The sequence below is a fragment of the Puntigrus tetrazona genome, chromosome 20 (assembly GCF_018831695.1).
Source record: "Puntigrus tetrazona isolate hp1 chromosome 20, ASM1883169v1, whole genome shotgun sequence".
Taxonomy (NCBI): Eukaryota; Metazoa; Chordata; class Actinopteri; order Cypriniformes; family Cyprinidae; genus Puntigrus; species Puntigrus tetrazona.
Genome location: NC_056718.1, coordinates 4,614,425 through 4,630,284, shown reverse-complemented (window position 1 = coordinate 4,630,284; position 15,860 = coordinate 4,614,425). Strand labels below are relative to the sequence as shown.

Genomic DNA, 15,860 nt, shown 5'->3' with positions numbered 1-15,860 from the left:
GAGACCCAGTGGTGGAACTAGGTATTTTTCATCGGGCCCCTTCTCCTCAAACTTGACGCACACACAGATTGCCAGATTGCCAATACCAAAAGGAAGGAATGCACATGACAATGAATAAAATTAAATAGTCTGTGTTTTCCACCAGCTGGCAACCCAGGAGGCTGAAATACAACTGGGTAAACTGGCAGTGGGAGGGTTACAAAGACCAAATTTGGGGTAATTTTCACTTTTAGGTGAACTATTTCTTTAATCTTCTCCTTTGTTCATACATAATGTATGTGCATAATTACTGGTAATGTTATAAAATAATTGACAGAACTGATTAACCTGTATTTTTGAAAAAGTCCTGTTCACACATGCTATCTAAATGGTCATTTAAACAGTGTGTGAACAGTCTATCAATAACTGTATAATGTTTCTGTATTGCTGAGGGTTTTTTTTTTTTGCAGGGTAACTGCATTTGCTCAAAAAATCTCTGATCAAGCCCACCCGCCACAGTAGGAGGTGGCATCGTGCCAGCTGCGGGCGTCGTCTGCTGTCTGGTAACAATTGCCGGGAGTCTAGCGATGGGAGACACTGCTGATGAACTACATCCTGGGGTGCACATGTTCCATTCTTCACCCAAATCAAAGGTGGAAACACCATCTGTCTTCAAAATATGTTTTCTCTTGTAGACACCTAACAACCGTATTCTAGGTTTGTTTTCCAAAGAGTCAAGAGCTCTAATAGACAGAGCATACTTCGTTGTCCATGTTTCTGCAATGGTTGTGCATATGAGCCATACAAAGTATACCCTATACAGATTATGAGAATGCACTGGACGATAGTGAACCTATGGATGTTTTAGAGCATTCAGATCATTAACAAAAATAGCTGACTGCAACTGGACAGCTGAATGGATAACTTTCAGAGCGCCCGTAAGCCTGAGTGGAACGGAAAATATAATTTCAGCTTTAATACTGGCTTTAGAAAAAAAAAGTTATACTGGGTTTTACTGATATCTAAAGAAAACATGTTGAATGCATTTTAAAACAATGCATGTCTGATGTGAATTTGACAGATAAACGTTGCGGTAAAGTACAAATTTGCACATTCACACACTGAAGGATTTGATGTGAACTTTGGTTCAAAATGGTTTGATGTTAATTTTTTGTTTGGATCTATTCATTTTTCTCATACATAAAATGACAAAAAAATATGTTTGTATGTATGTGCTGTATGAATTTATTAATTTCTTTAGTTTGAGGCATAGTATACATTTAAGGATTTCCCCATGTTTATATCTAATGAAAAAATTATAATTTTTTCCTAAAAGAGTGACAATTCTAAAATGAAAAAAATGGAAAAAAAACTGACAATCTTTTTCTAATATTTTCTAGTATAGCATAAAATAAATGTTAAAATAAATATAAAAAAAGAAAAAAACATTTGTCCAAATGAAAGTCATTTAGTGCAACCATATATCTTTGAGATGACCATGAAAACCCTCATGATCACAAATATATTACATTTCAATATATTATATAATATATATTATTACTATTCTAAGATATTATATTAAAACATCAGACATTTTGATATTTTTAAAGCATGAAAATTTTTTTTTTCTTTTTATCATATGTGTAAGTTTTAAATATTTTTATACATGGTTACATTTAGGCCCTGTGTTGAGAGGGGCCCACTAAGGAGCTAGATGGCAGTGGTTCCTAACTCTGTTACTGAAACCCCCAAACAATGCACACTGTCTCTTTTATCTGACACACCCACTCCAGGACTTACGAGTCTCTACTAACGAGCTGATGACCTGAATAAGGAGTGTTTGATTAGCAAGGCGTACAAAATGTACACTGTTGGGGGCGCTTTAGGAACAGGTTTGGGAACCACTGCTGTGGTAGACCCCACTCATCGGGCTCAGGGGAGAAGGGGCCAACTCAAACCAATTTTGGGCTTTGTGAATTTTAGCGACAGTACTGTATCATAGTCATCTGAAGCACATGCATATTCCTGAGAGGCCACATTTTATTCTGCCCCAGAGCAACACAGAAATAAACGGATGAAAGAAAACGGAGATGGAGGCGAGCACACTTCACCTCAACTGCATGGCGCACTCCAGCTCGGCTGCTCTGAGACTCAGTGCTACCACGAAAGGGGGCTTCTGTGTGCACACTAACGTTCAAAAGCTTCCCCTCTGTGATCCTCAAATCCGATCTTTGTTAAAAGCAGACATTAATCTTTCATTTCCTGTCAAAAGTCAAGAGGTCCGCAGAGTAAAGCTACAGCGAGACAAAGCTCCATCGTCTCGCTGGCTGAACGACTTCCCTGTCAAGGTCTTGGCTTGAGAGAGCGGCTAGGGTTTGGGGTTCAAGCGAGCATACAAGGAACGATGGGCCGTTGGTTTTATATCTCCCCAGACAGTCTGAAGGAGGTCACAAATGGAGCGTGTTTCCACTGGCATTTTAGCTTTAGTGGCGCTTTCTTTGACAGAGAGTCATCCATCTACGGCGGACCACAATTCCCTTATCATCAATTAACAAAACAAGACTGTTTGAAGCCCAAATTAAAAAAGAATTGGATCCACTGAACCAATTAGCATTGTTAATATGGGCAATGAGAGCGCCTGAAGGCACGAAACAGCTTTCGGATTATCTTTCCTTATTGACAAGCTGTACTGGGACAGCTCGTCATTTATGCAGAAACACAGGGATGGGTCATCGAATAGTCGATTAGTGAGGTTGACTAGTTTCTGTTGTACATTGTAATTTTGATATTTAAGCTTTGAATTAACGCTTCAGTCATACACGTTCATATTCAGCAATTGTCTCGTTGTTTGTTTGACACCAGGCGCGTCTAAAAAAAATTCTGCATTCAACACCATTTCGTTGTGCTCCACCTACAACTACTTTTAAATGCAAAGCTAGCTAAGAAACGTGTACGATTGGGATTGGAATGGGGGGAGAATTGTTTTAGACGAATGGCTCGACTAGCCGTTCACACAAGCCATCGACTAGTTGATTTTGTAGCTCGTTTTGCATGTCTCTAACGAAGGAGAATAAAAGGACAGATAAAAGATTTCGACAAAACATAAAAGGGCTTGGTGCTCCGTCTCTCACGCAAGCAGTGACTAATGTATGCGTCTGCCGAGCGAGTGAGACACAGTAGACAACGGCAAGGCTGTGCTTGATTTGATGAGCTGTTGATGAGAGCAGCCTGGATCCCTGTAGAGGCTTCAGAGAGAAAACGAGCGCGAGACGCACACACACAGCCGAGTTAGGCCTCGATCTATCCTTCACTTCCTCCCCGAAGAGCAGCTTCAGCCAATAGAGTCGCAGTTTCCCATCCCCCCTTACGTCCCCTGCCAACGGCTCAGCCAATCAGACGGCTTTCTCGTCTGCCTCATCAGCACGGCCCTGGCGCCTTTCTCCCCTCCCTCATTTTCCATCCCCTACGTGCTCGTTCTAATTATGGAGAACAAGTTGTGGAGCACGGAGAGAGGGAGTGGAATCAAAGGAGCACGGGAAGACAGAGTGGAGCGAAGGAGAGGAACGTCGGAATGGTGGGGGAGAAGGCTGCATTGACAGGATACAGATCAGCCTGCAGGGCTCGGGGATAAACAACGATTCTTTCAAGCTCTCAGTAAATTAGAGCGCTGCAGACCGGCGGTGAGAGTGAGTCGGCTGTGTCTGTCTCACTGCAGCTGTGTTATTGCGGGAAAGACACAATCCTCCCCTTCCAGCCAGTCTGTGACAAGAGGACAGGCAAAAAAAAAGAATGAAGGGTAGACAGCGGGACTAAAATGAGAAAGGGTGAAGCAAGAGGGGATAGAAAGTGAGCTGCTTTTTTTGAGTGGGAATGATCAAACCAAGCAGAGATCAGTGAAGCACCACAGTGATAAAGCAAAAGCCTTTGCGAATCCCCAAAACCTAGCTGCCTACGTAGGCAGAATTTTAAGGCATCAGTCATGCCCCCAATACCAAGTCTGTTCCAAAAAGAAGATGTCTTTCTTCAGGACAAATTGTAAGACGGCTTCACATGTATCCTTTGTGAAGAAGGCAATCAAAGAATGCACTGCGTCAAGCTCGGTAAAAAAAAATTCTGTTCAAGATGGCAGACAAATTGAGGGAAAGGTTTATTATACTTACTTGTGTTGTGTTTTTAGCTTAGCTACATGCTAAATTACACCTAATTAGCTGATTTGTTAATGCAGGCTTGTCTAGTTTGATGATTTTAGATGAATGTAAGGGTCTGAAAGACTTAACCCATTCACGTCAGAAGCTCAATTTGTATGACTATGTCCATGTGGTGTGTTCCAAAATAGTCACATATGAAGGTATGTTTCACTTTGGATGCTGCCATAGAACAAAGCATACTAGGTTTTAGACCAAACCTTTTCCCTTCTTTTTTTCTTCCAACCCAGATTCAGTCGTGCTCTGCCTCCCTCTTATTTATGGTTCTGAATATTCAGCTTCTGAAAGCCGTGCTGAGCTCTCATCTGTCTTCCCAGCTTTTTCTCATTAACCGCTCTAAATTCTCCACTCCAACTCTCATATAAACATTAGTTGGCTAGACTGTGTGCAATTCAAAGTGGCATATCTCTAGTTTTAAAAAAAGCTCAGGACACAGAAGTGGTCAATAAAGGAAAATGTGTGTTGCTGAGTGTACATTGTATCGGTTTATTGTGCTTAGATTGAATGAGGTAAAAGGTAGATAGTGGCCAAGAATTAGGTATTTCCATCATATACTAGGGCTGAAACAATTCGTTGAAATGACAAAAAAGCTGACAACAAATATTGTCAACAAATATTGTTGTTGTTTAATCCCATGTGACCTAACATAAGAGCCTGCAATACTGTGGTTTGACAAGTGTAGCACTATAGCGCAAGACTGTAATTCAGCCGTCCTGGATATAATTCGCAAGAAGACGACAACACTTACGAACCTTTAGACAACCTAAACCTGCTGGGCGGTGAGAAAGCAGCAGTTAAGAACGCATCTGATTAGATATAGGATACTCAAATGTTAAGGAGGTGAATTTACTATGCGAAACCTTCACTGGAGCCATTCCTTTTTTCTGTGCGGGAAATAAAAAGGAAGACTTTAAGTGTTTTATATGATAAGAGGGTGTATAATGCTGTGAGGAACATGACACCAACAAGGAACCTTAAAACCAAAAAAAAACCTACTCTGATATTTTTTTACAATCCTAGGCATTTACAGTTGTGGAACGGGATGAAAGCCATCAGCTGAAAAAACTAAACCCACAACAAAAATGCATTCATTAAAATTCCCACCCACTGTTCAGGCTAAGATTTTAACTAAATCTGACTAACACAAAGAAAGCCAAATATATTTACTACAAAATTCACGTGCTTAATGATTGTTACTATGGTGAAATGACAAAAAGGCATACTGTATTTGTAACAAGAGGTGTTTTCAGTCACTGCCGGAGTGCAACCAGGCAATGAGATACAAGAAAAAAAATATAATGAATAATTGATAATAAAAATGTAATGTGAACAATATATTAGCTAAAGTGATAAACTATTCTATAATCTAGGGGTGGGCTATATGACCAATATCTAAAATGAAAACAGATATTTTGCTTCATGACAATGATATATTGGATTCTATTTCTATAATGTATTTTTTGAATAATAAAACTAGCCTCTATCTCAAAATCTGTAATACCCGATTTCTGGACTAATTGATCAGCCGTTTAATGTATGGCAGAGTTTTCCTCTATAACTATTTACAAAGTCGTTAAGCTTCTGATCCCTAGTATTTTGAAATCTCTTCAGATTTGAAAAGTCGTGTAGTGTATGTCACCTGGTCAATTCACCTGGGTGAACTTACCCTTTAATCTTACATTATTTACAATTCGAAAGATAAAAGCCACCCAACTCCTTTTTGACCTTCAGTACAACAGCTGTCGTGGTGTATAAATGGAAAAAAAAACCTGTGATCCCATGATTCTACAAGCTAGTGAAGAGCATCCGTCATCCTTGAGAGCTTTTTCTAAACCCAATTTCTCTAATAGAAAAGGCAAAAAAGTAGGAAGAATTGACTAGGAGAGACCAAAAGGGGTCTAATTACGTCTGCAAGGTCCAGCACATGTTTATTTGATTCGTCTTTTAAAGGAAGTGCTTGATTAAATAAATAGAGGCCAGGAAGCGCATTTCAAATTCTCTTTAATGGAAGATGATGAAAAAGCCCACGGCTCGAGGCAGAGCGTGAAACCCACCACGAGAGAAACGCAGGCCATCAATCTCGCTCTCGCTCATACGCATTTCACCTCTTAATGTTTTCCCCAACTGCAATGCATTGAAGATCTGAACGCAAGCACAGAGAGAGACTTTGAAAGCGTCAGGTAAAAAGGGATAAACTGTACAGAGATTCCCGCCAGCCCATAATACCCAAGGCACGTAAAAGAGGTTTAAAAAATAAAGCAGAACACCAAAGCAATATTTGTTCAGAAAGATGACACAGGGGGAGACATGAATAAAATGTGCGTGAGAGTGTGCGCGCGCCGCTCCGCTGCTGAGACAAAGCCATTTACGATTACAGCAACACAAGGGCTGCGAAAGAAACAGCGTTTTACCCTTCACAGAGGTGAGCGTTGAGCAAACTGCAGGTGACAGAAGCTTTGATACACAGATAAACAGCACTGAGGTTGTTCCTATAACCTCTCTCTCTCTCTCTCTCCAACAAAGATAAGCCAGCTGTGATGAGCTCTTACAGAGGTGTAATCCTTCTTTCATAGACACATCTTGGCAGTTGACATGCTTCATCATGCTAATAGAGAGGGGTTGTGTGTAGATGGCCATGTGTGCAAAAGTGGATAGACACACAGAGTTTGTATCATTGTTTTTTTATGTATGAGTTTTTATCCGAAGTGACTTCTTATGTGCCAAGTCTAATCAATTATATTTATAGTTTTTTTTCAAAGAACCCAAAGAAACTTCACAACAAAAGCTGTAATAAAGCTGTAATAAAGTCTTAAATGACTTTTCAGAAGGTTAGTTAAAAAAAAAAAAAAGATGTCATAGTGTATTTGTCTGTGAAATTGTAATATCTAGTCACTTACTGAAAACAATGGCCGAAAATAACTACATTTGTATAAAAGGATTAAAACAAGAATAAAACTAGCAACTTATAAATAGTATTACAAGTGATTTAGCATTTTAGAATTATTAGAAATTAGGTGACAAGTGATACTTTGAATAATAATAGTACAATAATCATCTAAAATCTGTATAAAGGCAATTAAAAAAACAATTACGATTGTTTTGTTTTTTGTACTTTCAGGCTATTTTCTCAGCCATCACATGAAATCTGTCTTCTGCAGAATACAAAACATATTTTGAAAAAAAAATGTTTTATCATCATTGGCTTTATACTGATAAACCCTTAAAAAAACCCTAAAAACTTTATTCAAATTATCTTCTTTTATATTCAACTAACAAAAAGTCAGACAGGTTTGCAACAACACGTTCATTTCATTTTTAGGTGAACTCTTTTTATTTGTTTGAAACCTCATCCACTAAAGACTATGCAAACCATTCGAGTAGATTTTATAATGAATTCTTTTTTGCATTATTTTTCATCTATTTTTGCATGTTTATTTGAACTCCTGAGGCTGTTTGTTAAAAACTTCAAGCACTGCAATCTTCATTTGTGTCTTTATGTTTTCTTTGTTCTTTATGGTTTCAATGCTTGGAAAAAGTCATAATTTGCTAATAATTGCATTAACTGTTAAAATGACAAAGTGAGATAGATATCTTTCTCTCTTGTTATCTAATAAATTCTTTGGAGGTAGAAAATTGTGCTGTGCTTTTCATGTATGGGATATCTCAGCTTCCACCATGAGAATTTATCAGACACGATATCAAGGATGGCAAATCAATCTGCCATGACAGGATGTGAAGAAAACGGCTAAAAGGAAACCTTTGATGACCAAAAAGAGTGAAAATGACTGAGAAGTTGCCATAAATCCAAACATAAAACCCCACAGAGAGGAAAAATGACAGCTCGCAGACAGATCTGAAAGGTCGAACCATCAAGAGCCTCTACCGGCGCAGAAGCACCCAAACAAGGTCAGCTCATCAGCAGGGGTCTGTGTTGCCATAAAAATCAACAAAGCGGATGAAGTTCACCACAAGGATCTCGAGCAGGGTCTTCAGAAAGCTCTCAGAGAGCGACAGACTGGAGGGCAGTTCCTGGACGAAGTCATTGGTGCATTTACACCGCAATGCAAAGTATTTTTAAACATCTCTCTGGTCTCCGATATTCAAATTACATTAAGACATATCTATCTGTGTTTCTTGGGGTCGTCTTGAATGATCAGACTAGCGGATATTAAATAAATACTGGATTCGTAAACTATATGTGAAAGTCATAAGTTGACAGAGTATGTGCGGGCCGAGGGGGGTTCAGTGCTAAAGCCTCCCTGTGTCCAAAGGTTTGATGCATCATCCCGTGAAAACAGAAAACAGAGAAGAAAACCGCAGCTATGTCATGTACAAATGATTCAGGAGTATCTGGATGTGTTTACCCCAGCAGCAGTGCCGCAATGCGATACAGCCATCACAATTAATATCATCAAAGAGACGACTCGCACTGCCACTCGTGACTCGTGTGACATCGCACAGTGAGTGAAAAGGTTAAGATCAGCAAAAGATTGTGTATAAATTCTGCATTATGTGACAGTTAGCTCTGTCTGGCTAACCTAGAGTGCTAATATTTAGTACAACAAAGTTTCCCTGTTTACACTGCTCATCTTGTCTGTGTTTGCAGCGTTCTGGACAGTCTGTGGGTTAGGGGTTAGTGCAGGCAGTATTGATATTTTAGTGAGTCATTGAATCATTCACTAAACCAGGTTTTTTTAAAAAAATACTGATTTACAGGGTTACTCCACTCCAAAATTAAAATTGTCATTAATCACGTCGTTCCAAATCCATACCTTTGTGAAAAAAATGATATTTATTTAACAATTCGCATTCTCTTCTGCTTAATACATTCTCATTGCTCCATTACATACAGACTGATGGCAGGTGGACTATTCTGACGATGTCTTTCATACATTTCCGGACAATGTTCATTACTTAGAAGTCAAAGGGACAGTCACAAGCCAACCGGTTTTCATCCAAAATATCTAAAATTGTGTTCCAAGGACGAATGAAACTATGGGTTTTAATGTGATTAATGACAAAATTTTAATTTTGGATTAGAGTAACCCCATAAATCAATGTTTTTGAACAAACTGGTTCAAAATGATTCAATGACTCGCTCAAATATCAATACTGCCAATCAAAAAAAAAACAAGTCATTGAATTAAATTAATTCAAGAACAAACCGTCTGGAGTTGACTATTTTTATTTGCGAAGACAAAACAGGCAAAGTAACTTGCACCTAAAATGTATGTTATTTATTATTATCTTCCTGCTTATTGATATTGCGAAAACAGTATCGCATTCACAATGTTTGCTTTTATGGGATCTTTAACATACATAATGCATAAACTACACTGTACATCTACATGCAGGATGCTTTTACAGTTTTGCCTGTAGCATATATTTTCAAGGCTGTTTCTCATTTCAAAGTGCACTTTAAACGAGATGTCAAGAGCTCTAGATCTCCAAGGGCAAATGTAGCCTCACTGAAGGCCACGTCGACATGCAATATCATACCTTACTTCAAAAATATTTACTTCAAAAATAATTTTCAAGGACTTTCTGCAGTCACGAAGCATGACAGCGGATTATGCCATGCAAAGCTCACACTGTTTTGGGTGCCAGTAAGGTGGATTACTTTACGCTTTCATAAATAAAGAGACAATAAGCCAAATGTGTTTAAAAATCACGTCATATTTCACGGGGATTCCACAATTAGGAGCACGACCAGGTGGAGAAGACCAAAGGGCAAATTTCCTCCAGCATCTGACATGTGAAGCTCCAAAACTTGCTTCACTCATGACAGAGTGTATTTTTTCTTATTGCCGTCATGCTGATCCTACGTCTATATTTAATATAATTGTAGGAATAATTCAGTAAAACATCAGTTCATATTAATGGGCTGCAAGTCATTAAACTGCCACAGTAACAGCATCACCAGCCCTCAAAGACAAGGCACAAAACTCAGTTCAGGGCAAAAGTAGGCTTGTGTTGGATACATGTACAACTTAGTTTCTGTGGTTTTAACCCATGTTTTCTGAAGGTTTTCCCACAAGATTATTATTTAATTTAATTGGTGTAGTTCATGCTACATTAACATCTGGTGTTTCTTTGTACTTTTCTTCCACTGACCTGGAGTAGTACTTTACTGTGTGAGAGACGCTCTGAGATAATTATCCATGCAAACACACACACACACACACACACTGGCTGGTTCCTTCTGCTGTTATTCTCTTTGTCCTTGGCTGAGAGTTCACTGGGCCATTGTGTCAGACACATCTAAAAATAGGTCTGCCGGCATGATACCAGCAGCCGCCTGGGGCTTTTAAACAACATTACCTCAGTCATCAAACCCCTGCTGGAAACCCATCATGACAGCACCAGAGACTGCAGTTCCACTCGTTTAAATACCCATGCAGCGTCTTCTGACTCTCTGCTCACTGGAAACACTAAGAGCTTTATGAGGGCAGAAGGGCTGAATGACTATTTTTAGAAAATGGATGGTAACAGGAATTCCTTCAGCAATTTGGAAATCCTCATAAATCATTTGAGCCTTGAGAATATCTTCACGGATCAGTGAAGAAAGGACAATATCTCACTGTAAGGAACAGTTTACCAGAATGTATTTAGTTATCCTCATGTCGTTCCCAACCCATCTGACCTCATTCTTCCGCGGAACAAAAACTCAAGTGGTTGCTACTTGTCAAGTTAGTTCCATATCACCTAACCTCAATGACAAACCACTGATTCCTGGGTAATCACCCAATGTAATAACAGTGAAGATGAGTTTCATGGTATTTTTTGGCTCCTTGTTTATTTTGGAATTGCCAATGGCCACTAAATGTGTTCACTGCACAAAATCTCTTTTCATGTTCCAAAGAACAAAAAAAGGTTTGGTTTAGGACCATTAGTTTTTTTTCTTTCTTTTTCTTTTCTTCTTTTTTTGATAGCCACCGGCCACTAACTGTATTTAATGTATGAAAATGAGCAACATTAGCACTGCTTAACATCTCTTTTCATGTTCTAAAGAGGAAAGGTCTTGGTGTGTAAAGTGTGAAAGAGTAAATTATGACAAAACGTTATTTTTGGACGAATAAAAGGATAAATAAGATGAACAAAACACCTTTCTTAAAAATTAATCAACAACAGAAATAAACAATAATTAAAAAATAACAGCCAGTTGATAATTCGGCGAAAAATAGTTGTTTTCTTGTCAACAGCATATATGTAATGGAAAACATTTTCTCCTCCTTTTTAAAAAATAAGCATATTTATTTTTCTATTCCAACAATTCTCTTAAGTTTCATTCTATTATTTGCATTAGCATTGTTTTTCCCTCACTGTCCAGGACTCCATCAGAACGGACCTGCAAACCATTTTTGATCGGTTGAGAACAATTGGTGCAGACAATTTGGTTGCAACGGAGCGCAAAAGTGGGTTTTTGGAAAAGCACTCAATTCTGATAAATAGATGCAACCAGAGCCTTGAGAAGGCAAGCAACAGTGCAATGCACAACCAGAAATCTTTGCATGTGCGAGTGGAGGCATTTCTCCACACATACCAGGATTTGTTTGCGATATCTCTATACTACTATATCCGACTGAGAAAGATGGACCATCTAAAAATATTTCTAGTGATTATCAAACACCTAAGTCAGACGGTCTTTAAAATCTCAGACTAATTTTGGACTGTAATGTCTCACCGGGAGGCTGGACGGGCGGTCCTGCTGAGTAAGACCCATGTCATCGTGGTTTGGTTTCCCAGACTGGCCCCTGCTACCATATCCCTCCTGCAGAGTCTCCTATGAGGAAAAGAGAGAAAGACTCTCATGAACAAAAAAACCCCCAAAAGCTCAACTAAATTAAGAAGGAAAACTAAAACAATCGTGAAGAAACTGAAGGGCTCAGACGGCCCAGACAGTTGTGTCATGGTACTGTACATTAGCAGGGCCTGATTCACACAGAATAAGGTAATTAGACAGTTGCAGACAGCGTGATGACAGCAGCCAATAATTTTGCTTCATCCACAGACTTGTGAATCACACAAGCAGAACGGCTGTTCAAGCAGAAATGCTGAGGCATGTCTAAAACGCAGACTGTGCACTGAAATCAACCGTAAAAGTACACAATCCGAACAAGGGGATCAAAAAATGCATCAAAGCAATAGTTTATCCAAAAATTACTTATTGGCCCTCATGCTAAGTCGGAACTCTGAAGGCTAAATGTCCAAATAACTGGATATCAAAGAAAAGACATTCTATTTTGTGAAATATTATTACAATATAAAACAATTACTAGTACATTTTCAAAATTTATTTCAGTATTCAGTGTCACATGTCAGAAATCCTTCTATTACAATATATATAATATATATACTGCCTAATATTTCTGTGGAAATACATTTTGCGAGATACATTCATTAATATAAAGTTTAATGAACAGCATTTATTTGAATCAGAAATGTTCGTAATATTATAAATGTCTTTCTGAGGGTTTGTCTACTAGATTGTTTATATTTCATTTTTATTTAGTATAAGCTACATAAACATCTGTGTTCCTTTGTGTGTTTTTCTCCACAGATCTGGAGCAGTACTTTACCGTGTGTGTTTTTACTGTGCACTTTGTATGTAATACTTTTGAATGGTACAAAAATACATGTTTTTAGAAGAAATGTGTCTTGATCAGCAAATTAGCATATCAGAATGATTTCTGAAGGATCTGAAGGCTGAGTAAAGACTGAAATAAATGATGCTGAAAATATTGCACTTTAATATATTACACTTTAACATATATTACCACATAAAATAGTTATTTTCATTTATGATGATATTTACAATATTGCAGTTTTGCTGTATTTTTGATAATGACAAATTTAAATAAAACACCATAATTATTCCAAACCTTTGGTATTAAAACCATAACAGCTATAAATTCCAAATTACTTTTGTTGTAAAATGAATGCCAATATGGTAAACATAACTGACAAAGCCTCATCTGTGTCAGTCAATCAATTTCCCTAAGTGAAAGTTGACAAGCAAAACGCAACAAAAAAAAAATCTAAATACAATCTGTGCATTACAGAAAGAGAAAAACTATTTTGAACTGTCCACAGCAATCTGGGCCCAATATCCCAATAACACTATGGGTATAAAGCCAAAATAAAATTAATTACAGCATCTTTTGAGGAAAAGTGGATACTTGACTTCCCCCAGCCAATACACTTCAGAAAAGAAAACAAAAGGGCTTGAAAGTGTGCCAACTAAGGTCGCCCTGCCCGCAATTCACTCATGTATACAAACATCACCAGAACTCCCTCCCCGCTCACTTCATTCAACAGTGGGAAAAAAACACTGGGCAAAAAAAAAAAAAAAGAAAGGGGGCATTCCCGAGCCAGACGGAGCCGTGTATGTGTGTGTGTGTGTGTGTGCGTGTGTATTGACTCTGGGTCATGGCCAGGCCACACACACAGACGGCTGTTTACAGTTGGGCCATTACATCACTGCTCAGGCATGTGCTGATTCAGAACCGTAACAGCTGCTCTGCTGCGATAACGGACAGCGAGACCTCCGAGATTCACAGCGTCACACCAAAACTATGTGACACTTCCCGTGTGACGCATGCTTTTCCCCTCAGATTCACAAATTTCACTTTCACTATGCAGTTTAGCACTGGCACGGTAACACAATTTTAGTAGTCAATAAAATTGTCGGGGAAATTTTACTACACTTGATATAAAGATTTCAGTATCCCAGCAAACTGTTCGTTAAATGTACTCCTAGTTAAATATTATAACGTGTTGCATTCAATTAAAACATTACATACCTTCATCTGATTGAATGCTAAATATGGGTGCAAAAAAAACAAAACATTATAAAATGTCCAACTATCTCACAATGAAAATAGTACACTATTTAAAAAAAAAAATAAAAATACGTAAACTACGTTTTAGTTTTAACTTAAATTTACAGTTCAATACTGTCATTTCATTAGTTGATATAATGTTAATATACCAACATTATGACAGTACTGCAATCTGCCTTGTACCCGTGACAACCACAAACAGCAGGTGATGAAAAATCATTTACACAAACACTAAATATCATGGCGAGACTCAATAAACGTTAATTTAACAATATTAGATGTAACATACAACCCTAGTAACATGAGAAATGCAATGCAGGGAACGTCTTTTTCCCTATAAATTTTACAGGAATTTACCTAGGAATTTTACTGTAGCGTTTTTACATTTATTTCTGTTAAAAATCACGTAATTGTTTACAGTATAGAATCACGTGTTTTCTTTCGTATTGTGACATACAACTGAGTGTAATGGATTATTAAAAAAGAAAGAAACATAGAGAGGGGACATGCTTCTATGCACCAGTTGTTGACTGGATTTTAAGATGTATATTCAAAAATTAAGCTTGCCGTTAATTGTGGAGAGGCGGGATTTAAGCAAACTAAATGATCGAGTGAACTAGAAGACCAGCACATGACACTGGAGAGAAGTCTTATGATTGAGTTCTGATTCATTCTGATTAATCCCAAATAAATTATGAATATTAAAATATGCATACACATACAAATAGTTAAGAATATATATTCATACACGTGGATGAATTGTTTACAATAAGACCTATAGTATGAGTATACAAAAGTTAACATAATAATAACTGTAAATATAGTAAAATGATGCAGTTAATAAAATATTTTGTGATATTTTGTCATTTGGGATAACATAAAATATTTACAATCAACAAAAAGTAATAAGTAGTAAACAGAAATTAAACAAAATCCTTTATTGGTGTTTGCAGCTTCTAGGGGTTGTGGATCTTTCCCTTCTCTCTCTCTCTCTCTCTCTTTCTGTTTATGGATGGTTGATAGGCTTACAAAATAAAAACATAAAAAACATCAATGGAGTAGTTCCAATTGCCTCAGGAAGGAGTTTTGAGGTCAATATGTTCTGATTTGAGTCAGAGCTTTCTGCTTCGTTTCTTCATATAATTCATGTTTTCTTTAAAGCAAGGGTCTGTGTTGAACGAGTCGTGTTTACACAGGGTGTGCCTGGATGAAAACGTCGCTTTAAGAAGACAAACGCATCTGAGACTCATAAAACTCAACATGTCCATGAAAACATCAAATCCATCTTTTTATGGTTTTCGAGTCCCTTGTGACTCCACGGTTTCAGCGCAATGATTAACGGATCCTTCTTTGAGCTGCAGATAAAACGGAAAGCATCCCTTCAGTGTGATTAATGCCCTATTGTAATGGCTTGTCTGAAATTGCATCATCCCTGAGCAGTTTGATGTGTAGTCAGCGCGTGAGGGACATATTGTCTCCTTAAAAACAACATGAAGCAAAAAATTGACAGTATTTACTTTCCTAATAAACGTCCCTGGTCTTATTGCGCTTAATCGGTGCGTGTTATTGTAAAGAAAAAAAGTTCATTTACATAATCATTCATTAAAACGTAATGCCTCTTTCTCTCTTTTTTTCACTGATTGTCACCAAGACCATGAGGAGGAGAACAATAAAATAAAAAAAATATCATAGTCAGCTAACAGTCTATCAATAATTGTGAATGCTGTTGTCACGTTGCTTTGCCTTTAAATCACACACACAAAAAACCTTGTCCTGAAACCAGTCGGGCCTTTATAAACGGTATGGTCAGCAGATGCTGTGAGACTGGGTCAGC

General features: G+C 37.9%; 1 protein-coding gene across 5 annotated transcripts in view; it reads right to left on the bottom strand.

Annotated features, from left to right (window-relative positions):
- The window catches only part of arid1b (AT rich interactive domain 1B (SWI1-like)), a 68,808-nt gene that overhangs the window by 38,003 nt on the left and 14,945 nt on the right, over positions 1–15,860 (bottom strand). For 4 of the 5 annotated variants that reach the window (XM_043219053.1, XM_043219052.1, XM_043219056.1 and 1 more), the window contains exon 3: positions 11,869–11,967. The exons of the other annotated variant lie outside the window; for it this stretch is intronic. In XM_043219053.1, coding sequence (XP_043074988.1) covers positions 11,869–11,967 — 99 coding nt within the window. The remainder of the gene's footprint in view (positions 1–11,868; positions 11,968–15,860) is intronic. 5 annotated transcript variants of the gene reach the window in all.